Genomic DNA, 13,100 nt, shown 5'->3' on the forward strand with positions numbered 1-13,100 from the left:
TCCCATCCCATCCCATCCCATCTCTTCTCCTGTTTCCTCTCCTAGTTTTTTCTGGACTCGACAGTTTTCTGGATTACAGCTTTTGGATTGTCCTCTTGATCATGTCTGTACATCGGTGACCCTTCTGGTTTTTGACTACGGTTCCTGGATTCTCCTATTAAACTCTGGTGCTCTGCACTTGGGTCTGATGGCTTCCTTCTGGTGTGACACCATAAGAGTCTGCAACCATATCTCTCTTTCTCTTAATGTAGTGCACAAATTGTATGTTCTCTGAGATGTCTGTTGCTTTGGAGGAAAGTGTCTGCTAAATGAATAAATGTAACAGCAAAATGGACTAATGCCAGTGATTTATAATATATTCAAAGTAATGTCTACAGTACAAACAGAAGGGCTATGATGACAGGCCACTGAGACCATTATGAATGAGGGAGTAGCATCTGTTTGTCTGATTTTAGGTGAACTGTTTTTAGTGTACTTGATGCTTGAAAATGTGATGCACTTTACAGTTTTTACCTGTATAACCATGCAGTTGCAAAATAATTATCATTCTGTTAGCACCTGTGATTGCAAAGAAAATGCTTCCTGGCACTTTTCATGGTATTGTGTGTCAGAAACCCTGAAGTGACTCAATCACAATGACTATTCATTCCAAATTTTCCCTCTTCACAGTGCAGTCAGGGGCAGGTTCAACCTCAAGGCAGTTCAGTGCATTCCAGTTTGAAAATGTGATTCCCGTGTTGACAATGTCAGCGTGAAACCATGCATTTTGTTACCCAGAGGTGCCTAGGTTGAAATCAACTTCAGTCTCTTATACTTGAGGGTGATTAAATAATGCAAACGCCACATGTAAAAGGACTTGAATTTTGAAGAAATTAACCCACAGACAGACACACACACACTTTCTGAACCGCTTGTCCCATACAGGGTTGCGGCGAACCAGAGCCTACCCGGCAACACAAGGCGTAAGGCCGGAGGGGGAGGGGACACACCCAGGACGGGACGCCAGTCCGTCGCAAGGCACCCCAAGCGGGACTTGAACCCCAGACCTACCAGAGAGCAGGACCCGGTCCAACCCACCATGCCACCGCGCCCCCCGCAGACACACAGGTGACAATAATACTTCCAGTTGGCTGTGCAGCATACATACATGTGCCCTGTGATTTACTGGTGCCACATCCAGGTTTTACTCTGCCTCTGAGCATCTGCTCCTGGGATAGGTACCAGACTGCTGTGACCTTAAATCTTAAGACCTTAAGAGGTGGATGGATGGATGGATACAGACTAGTTTTATTAAGCACACCTAGCTAGTACCAGAACAAGGTCCTTGAGAACAAGCTGCAATATTTGTTGAAATGTGCACTCTGAGATGCCCTTCCACACACCCATCAGCCAATATTTGCTTAGTATTGGTCTGCATGTTGTAGGGGGCGCGGTGGGTTGGACTGGGTCCTGCTCTCCAGTGGGTCTGGGGTTCGAGTCCTGCTTGGGGTGCCTTGCGATGGACTGGCGTCCCGTCCTGGGTGTGTCCCCTCCCCCTCTGGCCTTACGCCCTGTGTTGCCGGGTAGGCTCTGGTTCCCCGCGACCCTGTATGGGGCAAGCGGTTCAGAAAATGTGTGTGTGTGTGGGTGGTCTGCATGTTAGTTATAAAAACCTGGCTATTACTTTCTAACCTCTCTCTGTGAGGATTTTTCCCCCACAGGACTACTGCTACCTGCTTTTTGTGATGTGTGGGGACAACTGTTTGTGTAAATGTACAGGTGTGTTTAAAAGGGGGTCAGTACGTACACGACAGCTATAAAAGAGGTCCCGCAATCAACAAATGAATAATTTTCTAAAGCAAAAACAGACACAAAATTTGAAGCAAGACAAACAGCTTGGGTCCAAATTTCAGTTTTGCGTTCAAATTTCATCAGCTATAACACAGTGAAAGAATTTTAAGCGGCGAAGGGAAAAGCGTTGAGAATCATGGCAGGATATGTAAAACAAACGAGGAACTGTGGATGTGAAAGTACTCGGATGGACAGACAGCTAGCAGGGTATCTGCTAAAAGCCACAAAACAGCGGCTTGTAAATAACCACAGGGCTGACTCAACACCGCGGTAACCCATAATTGTGCTAGGGCTTCCATCGAAAAACCACCTCTGTCCAGCACCAGTGTATAAAAACACACACTTTGGAGTAAAAGAGCACAGAAAACTATTACTGTCCAGTGGGTCATCTTTCACTCTTTTTCGTGCATCTGAATGGGTTTGTTTGAAGACGAGGCGAAATAAGTAAGGATTGTAGACAGATTTACCATCTTGGTTTCTGTTAAAAAGATTCCCACCTAGTTTAGACTTGCAGAATATTTTTAATCCATCTCGGCAGCAGTTTCGTGTGTTTTAGCAGGTACTGGTGGAGAATGCATGGAATTTGTGGAATTTCACCAGATCCAAGGGAAGGGCCCGCATGCGCGGATAATATCCGCTCTCTTAAAGTGGTGAGAAAGAGAACTATCGTAAGGCATACTGTAAAGTGAATGACTTTTAAAATAAATTTCTTTCAAAATCCTTATTTAAAAAAAAAAAAAAAAGCATGTACTTTCTATGTTTTATAATCCTTTTCATAAACTGCTCAGCTGAGGTTTACGTATTTGGGACTCGTTGCTTCGCAGAATGTTCCGTCTGGGGAGCTATCTGCGTCTACGTGTAAATCCTGACGGATACGCGAGCGATGGCGTACGGAGCTTGGATATGACTCCTGCCTCGCTTTTCCTGAGAGACAGGAACCCGCATGATAGCTCCAAGCTGCACAAACATTTAACAGCTCAGCAAACCTTACATAAACACAGCGGGGTGCTGCCTGGTTCTGACCGGTCTGCTGCATTGGCCCAAAGAAAGGCTGAATACGCTCTGTAGGATAATACTGCAGTTCCAGATTTCCAGTGACATCATTTAGAAATGATAGAATAGAAATGATGTCACTGGAAATCTGGAACTGCAATATTATTCTACAGGTATACAATGTGTCTGTGGTACAGTGATTTACATTTATTCAATTAGCAGACGCTTTTGTCCGAAGCGACGTACAACTCAGTAAAAGTACAACTCGTGCATTACATTAAGAGAAAGAGACATAGCTGCGGACGTGTGACTCGAGTAAACCTAGTTTGTTCCCTACCACCTGCTGCACTGAGGTTCGGTGATAAAGGTCATAGGTTTGAATCCCTCCTACAGCTGCAGTACCCTTTAGCAAGGTACTTACCTTAAATTCCTCCAGTTAAAAAAAAAAAAAAAAACCCAGCTGTATAAATGGATAAATAATTCAGGTAGTTTAACGTTGCAAGCTGCTTTGGAGAAAAGCGTCAGCTATATTAATAAATGTCATTTACCACAAAGATTGCAGGACAATTACAGCAAGTCACATGGATAACATCCATCTGAAGGATTCTGGTTGAAAGCCCAGGAGGGACACGCTAATTTCTGGTGTGATATTTAGCTGACCCCTAATTCACGACACCTTCAAACTTTTGAGTTGCCGGGAGTTGCAAAAACACACCATGAGGAGAAGACTGACTTCAGTCCAGCTGGTTTAGGGTAGGAAGCACGGCGCTGCTTTGTGTGCAGCGGAGGTTATTAAATGCCAGGAACCGCGATGGAGTCGCGCATCTGCTCGAGGGCCGACAGCCAGCCGGGCGTTGATCTGGTCCCGTCTTCACGGAAGCGGAACCTGGACCAGCAGGGCGGTTGGGTCCTAGCATCGATGAGGAAGACCTTGCAGATCTTGTGAAGGCAGCCTGTCAAGGAGGAGAGACGTTGGGCGGCTGACACGTCCAGATTAATAAGGTTTCAGACAGCGGGAGCGAGAGATGGCGATGGTGTCGGTGGCTGCAGAAGGGGCGAAGCCAGCAGGGGAAGAGGAGGAGGTGGGAAGCAGCGGGATATCTTATTTTGATCTGAAAATACTGCACGGCACATCTCGCTAATAGACCGAGATAGATCGCCGTACATTAAAGAAATAAATAAAACAGGTCTTGAAACTCAGAGTCTTAATAAAAAAAGCCATCTTTCGACAGGAAAGACAGAATGTAGTGACAGGTTATGGAGGTGAAGTGGCAGCTCGCAGCATCACAAACTCCTGTCCTCTTCCCGGAGCACCAACGTGTCCACCTCTCGGGAGTGTTCCTGTCTCCGCAGCCGTCTTCTGGCCCGACACATTCATCACATAACTTACTTTTTTACTTTGGGTAATGTAGTACATTGCATCCTCTTAACTTTCCATAGCAACTGGTATTTTTCCGATGACATTTTTTTTTTTTACATGTATTTTGAAATACTTATTTTCATGTAAATATATCAAAGGGATGGGGGTGCGATGGCACAGTAGGTTTGACTGGGTCCTGCTTTCTGGTGGGTCTGGGGTTCAAGTTCTGCTTGGGGTGCCTTGTGATGGACTGGTGTCCCGTCTTGAGTGTGTCCCCTTCAGCCTTGCGCCCCGTGTTGCCGGGTTAGGCTCCGGTTTGCCGCGACCCTGCTTGGGACAAGCGGTTTCAGACAGTGTGTGTATCAAAGGACGTCAGGGTTTTTGTTGCTTAATAGACTTAATTTATTCTGGGGAATCATTCCATAACTGGGGGGGGGGGGGGTCAAAACACGATCAATTCTAATGATAAAAAATGTGAGCACAGACCCACAAAGTTACACCTGAAAATCACTAGGGCAAAGACATTGCAAGAAATAAAATGACTACACCACCTATCATTTACATCTACTTTATGTTTGTTCATTTAGTGGTTGCTTTCCTCCAAAGTTGTGTACAACTAAGAGTAAGTAAAAGTACATTTCACCGTACAGAAGGAGACTCAGTTCAGAAGTACAGGCAATTAGTCCAATACCACAGTTTTAGCCCATGGACATTACATGAAAAATGCATGAAGTTTATGGAGTAGGTAGGAGATTAAGAGAGAAGTGGTTCCAGTAGAGATGTGATTTAAGACCCTTCTGGAAAGGTGAGAGGGATTCAGCAGTTCTGAGTGAGAATCGAGAACCTTTAGACTTTTGATTTTGGACCTCTTGTGCGTGTAAGCATAGCAGTCCAGGAGGAGCATGACAAGCGATCAGGTCTTGTAGGTATCAGGGAGCAGATCCATTAATGGTCTTGTAGGCCATAACCAGAGTCTTGAATTTGACATGGGTAGCACAAGGAGGGGAAATACATGGAAACACTTTGGGAAGTCAAACTAAATTTGTGCTGCAGCATTCTAGCTCATCTAGAAAGGTTCAATGAAGGAGGCCAGGAGGTCAGACAAAATGTAGCTGCAATACTTCAAGTGGGATATGCACCAGTTTGTGGTGAGATAAGGGCGGATCCTGCGGATGTTATGCAGGATGTATCTGCAAGATCGGCTTCAATGTCCCGTGAGAAGCAAACGGGTAAGTCATTATTCTCAGACTGTTGATTGATGAAGAGGATGAAATGAGTGTCCAGTTTGAGAGAGAGTTCCTGACAGGAGGAGGAATCTGCTCAGAGGTGAAAGATCTCGGTCTTGGGAGAGGCTGTTCTGTAGATGCAGATCAGTCATCCAAGCATGTATGTCCGAGTATGAGAGAAAACTCAATAGTGTAGCAGCAGTTGGGAAAGAGAAGAAGAGCTGTGTAACCTCCTCATTGTCAGTATCATCACTGTTATCAATGAATAATGCACTTGTTGTGTTCTGGGACCGATAAAATATTAGCAATCCAGCAAAGACTGCTTCATCTAGGAGGGCCGTGTTTCAAACAGGACACGTTTAAAGGGAACCGTCCTAAAACGGAGCTGAAATGAACCCCTACAGTGCATGATATAGGACACTTCCAGCAGCATGAACGGATCTTGTTTAGCCATATGAAACATGTTATTTTTCGTGTAATAACATAAGCATAGAAAAATCATTGAGTACATATTTAGTGATGTCATGAAGTTTTGCATACCACTCATTAATGAGTACCAGGCTCAAGGTTGGACGCATTAAGTGACAAAATCCTTCTTCATTTAAATAACTTTGCATTTAAATTGGTCATGTTTATACCACTATATTGAATTTTTCATTATGTGGGACCCTGTTCTGGAGGGGATGAGTTTACCTTGTTCAAGGCTATAACAACTGCCTTAGGGGGACTTGCATCAACATCCTTTGGGTCATTACCTTTTTTCCTAATTGTGTGAAGAAGGAAAAAAGATTATTTAAGCTTCTGTTATAACGAGGATTCCCACTATGAGTAATACTGGTGGGTTTTGGATGACTGTGGAACAAGGAGGGGATAAAATTAGGAGAAACTTGATGGAAAAAGATGGAATTTCTATATTATCTCACTCTGAGCCAGACACAATGCTCCAGTGTTTTACTTTTCCAGTTTATTCCATACACATGTAAATCAACACTTTTTCCACAGGCCACGTAACTCAGTCTGCGCACCCAGCCCTGCAGTGGTTTTTATCCATGCTGCCAGTATCTTAAAAGGGAAAATAAGGTGTGAACATTCTGACTGTTAGCTCACTGTCAAGCCAGGATGTGACGTCCCTTTCGGCATCCTTACTTGCATCCATACATACTGTATCATAATTAAGATAAAGTTCTAACATCCATCATCAGCATATCTTCAGCCAAAGCAAAAACCAATGTGTACATGTTTCCATAGAAGCCTGATGAGCTGTTACGAAACCATGAACAAGAAAGTCTCCCTTTTTCTAGTTGAACTGCATACAATGGACAGACCAAAATCACAGGACAGACCATCAGCCAGGGGTGGCTTTAATTCAAATAAAGTGCAACACTTTTCCCCAACAGCTCAGGATTTAGCATCTAAAGGAGCAAATCCCACATAAAGACCAGTGGAATTCAGCCATTACTTATTACCTGAAGGATATTCACCGTTTTACAAAGAGTTGTAAAGGGTGCACACATTACACAGGTGCAGCAAACAAAACAGCACAAACAAACAAACATGCCTGGAAAAGTTTTTTAAAAAAAAAAAAAAAAAAAAAAGCACTGGTTTCAGTGTCTGCCGAACACCAACCAATAACAGACAAAGTTCAATTCATGCCTGCAACCATCTAATTATATCTAATTACATCTAATGAAATCATCTCAAACTATGTCATTAGAATACTCCCACTATCGTAGGTCTCTACTCAATGATCTCACAGCATGTAAACATTGGAAACGCGACTCTAAATACAGTCTCACTGTGTGACGTTTCGCTCCGAGACCTCCTTTTCTACCAGGTCAGCTGTCAAGTTCAGGCGGCAGGCCCGCAGTGCCTCAATCAGGGCTTCGACCCGTGCTTCTGCCTTGCGCATCGCACGCCACTCCCGCAGCAACTCCACCACCTGCTCCTTCAAGTTGAACGGGTGCTTCTCTCGTACGTGGTCTAGTCTGGCATCCGAGATGCCCAGTTTCCGGCCGAACATCCGCCAGTCCCTCCCCATGTTGTCAACGATGACCTCGGTTGCGATATTCAATTTTTCTGTTGCAGGACAATAAGAAAACAGCAAAATCGTCATTAAAAAAAAACTATCGTTACTCAAAGCCATGCAGCACATTACTTTAGTCCCACAGCTCCTGGGCTGTGTGGTTGGATGTGGGTTTCAATCCAGCACAGTCTGTGTGGGGTTTCCACGCTCTCTCTGTGTTCATGGGTTTCTTCCAGGTGCTCTGGTTTCCACCCACAATCCAAAGATGTATGTATCTGGTGAAATGACCAATCCATAACTGTCTGTAGGGCGTAAATGTGTGAATGAATCAGTGCGCCTGGTGGACTGGTGTCCCGGTGTCCCATCCTGGCTGCATCGTCCCCTCACAACACCCATGTGCTTCAGGGAAAGGCTGCTGACCACTGTGAGCCTGCACAGAACAAATGTATCTGCCAGTTGATTTTGTACATGTAAAGTTAAACTTACAAGCATATGTAATTTCCACAGTAAAATTCGCACAACAAGCTATCAGCTCGTACTTGTGAGAAACACCTTACGAGAATAGAAACTTAATTTCCAAATGTGTGATTTGTGACGCTGAGCACTGCAGTCGCTTCTGCTGCACACTTCTGTTGTCTCAAAACTCTGAAATATTGTGACTCTTTATAATCTATGATAATGAGCTCTCAAAATTTTTTTAAAGTGCTAAAAGCCGAAATGGTAACACTTAAAACTTTGCGATAAAACGTATAGAATTCTCTTGAAAGATAAATTATGAATAACAATGCGAGTTGATTTATATTATGATGGAAAATGATACTTCATGAAAAGCTCAGCAGAGACAGGAAAACAAGCATGAGTGATTTCAATAATTACACAAATTAACTTTTTGTAATAATAGCAATAATCATCTTTATTTAACACACAGCATTTAAAAGCAGCTGTTCAAAATGCTGCACAATAAAGAAGAAACACAGATTACAACTCTGAAGTGATTTAAAATTAATATCAGCATTTAAACATGACAATAAAAGAACAACAGGATCCATCCATTTGTTATAACTGCTTGTGCAACGCTGGGTCGCGGTGGTCCGGAGCGTAACCTGGAAGCACAGGGTGAGGCACGGTACCCCTCGGACAGGACACCAGCACTTGCAAAGGGAGGCCTATATACTGTACTTGGCTATATAGGAATGTTGCTGGTTCTAATCCTACTTCTGCTGTAGTACCCTCAAGGTAAGATAAGCCAGTTGTTGTTCTTATTATTAATAATAATATTATTAATGGGACAGCTGGTACTAGTGCCGGGGTCGGTGACCTGCGGCTCTTTCATCCCTCTGCCGTGGCTCCCAAAAAAATAATGTGAATAAATGGCTATTTTATTTAAATTATTTTGTTATGTTTTATCAATGTAATAGTTATTATTTTGGAGATTAAGGTGATCTTGTAGCATTAAAATAAAACGTTGTAATATTTTGTCGATCAAAATTTGCATCCCAGCTCTGCATTGGTCGATACCATTGTCGTATGCGTCACCTGTCGCCGCCCGGCAAGTGACTTGTCTTAAACTTTTGACCCCCTCACGGATGACAGCTTGCAATCCTGCGTGAAGATCAAAGTGACGTCTTACAGCCCTGATATTAATCAGCTGTGCAGTGAGGTTCAGGAGCAGAAGTCACATTAACCAAGTGAACGAAATCATTTAATAAGTTATTATTTTGCAAATATATATTTTTATATTGGACCCCGAACTGATGTAGTTATGTTTTATATTCAGGTTGGCGGCTGACTGCTGTAGCTACGCGACTGAGGAAATCAACCGATGACAGCAACCTTTAGAATAAACTGGCATTTTTTTGTTTGCTCTTTTGATTTCTTTTAAAAAAATCCACAAATAAGGGATAAATAAACTTATACGTGCCAGTGTCTTTTTTTTTTTTTTTTTTTTTTTTTTTTTTTTAAAAAGAGTTCAAAAGAATTTGTTGTTACAAATAATTTAGAAATAAAATGTCAGTCGTTTTCTCTTTGTAGTTCCTTTATTTCATAAATGTAACAAATCATAGTCTTTATATACCTAGCATAAGTGTAATGAAACTATGTATGCTGCGTTTTCTTCATTTTAGGGATCAAACTGGGTTTGCGGCTTCAGGTGGGTTTTATTTGGTGGGAAACGGGCCCAAATGGCTCTTTTAATGCGGAAGGTTGCCGACCCCTGTACTAGTAGTAGCACAGTGGGTAGCTGCTGCCTTTGGACTCAAAGGTCACAGATTCAATTCCCACCTCCAGCTGAGGTACCCAAGTTGGGTAAGGTACTTACCCTGCTGTGTAAATAAATACACACACACACACACACACACACACACACACACACACACACACACAGTAGCCGCTTGTCCCAAGCCAGGTCACAGCAAACCAGAGCCTAACCCAGCAACGCAGGGCGCCGTAAGGCTGGAGGGGGAGGGGACACACCCAGGATGGGACGCCAGTCCGTCACAAGGCACCCCAAGCGGGACTCGAACCCAAGACCCACCAGAAAGAAGGACCCGGCCAAACCCGCTGCGCCACTGCACCCCGCAATGGGTAAATAATTGTAAGTAACTAACTTAACATTCATTGTCAGTCGGTTTGGAGAGAAGCATCAACTAAATGAATGTAAGTCACTGTATTATTATTATTATGGCCAAAATACGGACCTTGTTCCTTGGCGTCCGGCAGCTCTCCGGAACCAGGTGGTCCGCACCTGTCGAATTTCTCCAGCAGATCCACGAGGTCGGGCCGCTGGATGTCCTCGAGGAGCGCGCGCAGGAAGGCCGTGTCGCGCGCGCCCACCTTGTTCATCTCGGACAGGCACTGGAAGAGCTGGATGCCGCTCTTGATGGTCTCCAGCCGCTTCTTCCCGATGTCGTTTCGGCAGAGGAACTTCATGGCCTCTAGGTTGTCCGGACTGAGGCCCTCGGAAATGCGCAGCAGGACGGGCTCCCAGCCGCTCATGTTCGGATGGAAACGCACAACTAAGACTTAGTTAGTTTAAGTTTGGGGAACCTGAACGGACGTTTTTTTTTTTTTTTTTTTTTCTTTCCGCGCTAGCCTTGGCTTGTCTACGCGACACCCCCCACCCGCTGCTCCCGTGACGAGCGCCTCACGTCAACTTTCACTTTCGCCAAGTTAAGGAAATAAACTCGTCGGACGGAGTGACGTCACTGGTTTTTAAAACGCGACCTACCTACCTACCTATCATATCAATATATTTAAACGCTGAATTTACATGTATGTTTCCCCTCCCACCCCCCACAAAGTTTCGCGCTCCCCTTCAAAAGAAACGCGTTCGCGCCTACTTTCCCTTCCCCTTTTTGAGCGCGTGTCCTTCCTGGAACGTGCAGCTCTTAAAGGAACAGCGACCTTCGGCCGCGGCCCGCGTCAGTTACCGGACTGCACACGCTTCTTCTCACTCTTAAAACTGTACGTTTCTCGGTGTTTTTTTTTCAATAGCACTGAGCCGCGAGAGCAATAAAGCAAATCCTCGACACAGACAAACTTTTCCGCTCTGAGTGTCGACTGAGTAACGATACATACATGACAACGACTATAAAACCGACATCCGTTTCGGGAAGTTCCCTCTCTGGCCAGCAGAGGGCGCCCCTAAACAAAACTCTAAATGCGCACGTCCATCCCTCGTTATACGGACACCGGCTAGGCGAACATTTTCGTGAGAGAAATTAGCATGAATGAAGGGGAGTAGTGTACAATCTGAAGGAATGCATTCCATGGAGAGAGTAAAGTACTGCATTCTTAGTAGAAATTCTGGCTAGTCCATAGACAACATGAGATTTTCACTCAGCCTTTAAGCAATGGGAAAGTTAATTTGATGAAAGGTCATTAACACATTACATTTATTTATTCGGCTGATTCTTTTCTCCAAAGTGACTTACAATGTTAAGGTCACATTTATTATTACAGTTAAAAGTTTACAGTTATTTATGCAGCTGGGTAATTTTTTACTGAAGTAATTCTAGGAGAGGGGGGTGCAGTGGCGTAGTGGGCTGGACTGGGTCCTGCTCTCTGGTGGGTCTGGGGTTCGAGTCCTGCTTGGGGTGCCTTGCGACAGACTGGTGTCCTGTCCTGGGTGTGTCCCCTTGCCTCTCCACCCTTACACCTTGAGTTGCTGGGTTAGGCTCTGGCTCCCCGCGACCCTGTATGGGACAAGCGATTCAGAAAGTGCGTGCGTGTGTGTGTGTGTGTGAGATTCTAGGATCAGTACCTTGCTCAAGCACACTGCAGCAAGGGGTGGGGATTGAACCTGCAACCACTGGATACAAAGGCAATAACTCCCACTGCTGCTTTACCCCCTTTTCCACATGTACATTAGTATTAACTCAGACTACAAGTGCTGTTGAAAAATTTTGATACGATGACTACAAATTATGTATTTTTATGGCATCACTGTGTCTAGAAACTCTTTTCTTAGCATTTGAAAATACACATTTCTGTGTATTCATTTACATTACAAACACAAACTATGTGATACATTTTATTACCATGTCATGTGATCACATTTGCTCTGGGACAAATTATATAATTTTAATGACAACAATTAAACCTGATGGTTGCTGGTTCAAGTACCAGCACTGACTTCAATGTCCATGAAAAGAGAAAATGTTTGAAATTGCTCTTTCAAAAATGTAGTACTATATAATCAGGTAAAACTCTTACACATTGCTTTGGATTACAACATCAGGCAAGCAAAAGTATACAGTAATGGTAAAAATGATAGGATACAGTGCTTGGCATATGCACCTGTATGTTTTGTGTTTTTTTTTTGTGCCAAAGTATGAAACATTTGCATCACTTGTTTTAACTTTTTAAATCTTTTACAACATACAAATAAATATTGATCACATTAAATAAGTTCTTTTAACAAGTATATTTTACTTTTCCTTCATAGACACAGAAACAACTAAACAAAAAGAATTTTTTTTTTTTTAACCATTGTATGAACAATAAGGCCTTACGACCACAGACTGATTCCTCTTTGTGGAAGAATCTTTCATTTGTCCCATCTTTCAATTTCTTAAGTGCTATCAAGGTGAGGAAGCCCAGCCTGCTGAGACGGAATGTCCTTCTATATTTATATTAACAAGTGTTTCCTCCTGTTCCATTTCCTGAAGCTTCAGTCATAAGGCATCTGTCTTTTATCAAGATTCTACTATTTCAACTCTGATTTCATAATACAGCCAAGAGTCAAAGGAATAGGTTATTGTAAAAGGACTTGTGTAAACTTTATTTAGGCTGTGTCCCTGGAATAAAATGGGTTAGAGAACTTAATTTTTTCTGAGTACATCTGAATGAATCAGAGCGTGGCACAGTGGGTTGCGCTGCTGCCTCACTCCACCGGGGTCATGCGGGTGTAAGTTTCAATCCAGCTCAGTCTACGTGGAGTTTACATGAGTGGGTTTCATCCACAGGTCAAAGACATGCTGTTCAACTGAAATAGATGCTTTAAATTACTCCTTGTGAATGTGTGTGTGGCTATTCGGCAACGGACTGGGGTACGTGCCCGAGCCCTTTACCCAGTAAATCTAGGATATGCTCCATAGTCCCATGACCCTGACAAGGAGTTAAAGAATGTGAGCAAATGAATCATAGTATAGAAAGTTTCTGATTATGC

At 43.5% G+C, this 13,100-nt stretch overlaps 1 protein-coding gene across 1 annotated transcript; it reads right to left on the bottom strand.

The window, feature by feature from the left end:
- Window positions 1-6,977: 6,977 nt before the first annotated feature.
- On the bottom strand, window positions 6,978-11,125 carry fadd (Fas (tnfrsf6)-associated via death domain). The gene is made up of 2 exons (XM_018763593.2): window positions 10,129-11,125; window positions 6,978-7,485 (listed from the first exon to the last, which is right to left on the bottom strand). The coding sequence occupies exons 1-2, from the start codon at window positions 10,424-10,426 to the stop codon at window positions 7,202-7,204; spliced, it is 582 nt and encodes a 193-aa protein (XP_018619109.1). The 5' UTR covers window positions 10,427-11,125; the 3' UTR covers window positions 6,978-7,201.
- Between the last annotated feature and the right edge of the window lie 1,975 nt (window positions 11,126-13,100).

The sequence above is a fragment of the Scleropages formosus genome, chromosome 11 (assembly GCF_900964775.1).
Source record: "Scleropages formosus chromosome 11, fSclFor1.1, whole genome shotgun sequence".
NCBI lineage: Eukaryota > Metazoa > Chordata > Actinopteri > Osteoglossiformes > Osteoglossidae > Scleropages > Scleropages formosus.

Bases quoted from the DNA above. Each gene is read 5' to 3' on its own strand.
- fadd (XM_018763593.2), bottom strand. From the start codon at position 10,426: ATGAGCGGCTGGGAGCCCGTCCTGCTGCGCATTTCCGAGGGCCTCAGT. The intron at 7,486-10,128 runs GTCCGTATTTTG...GTCCTGCAACAG, and splicing joins GCCGGACGCCAAGGAACAAG to AAAAATTGAATATCGCAACC.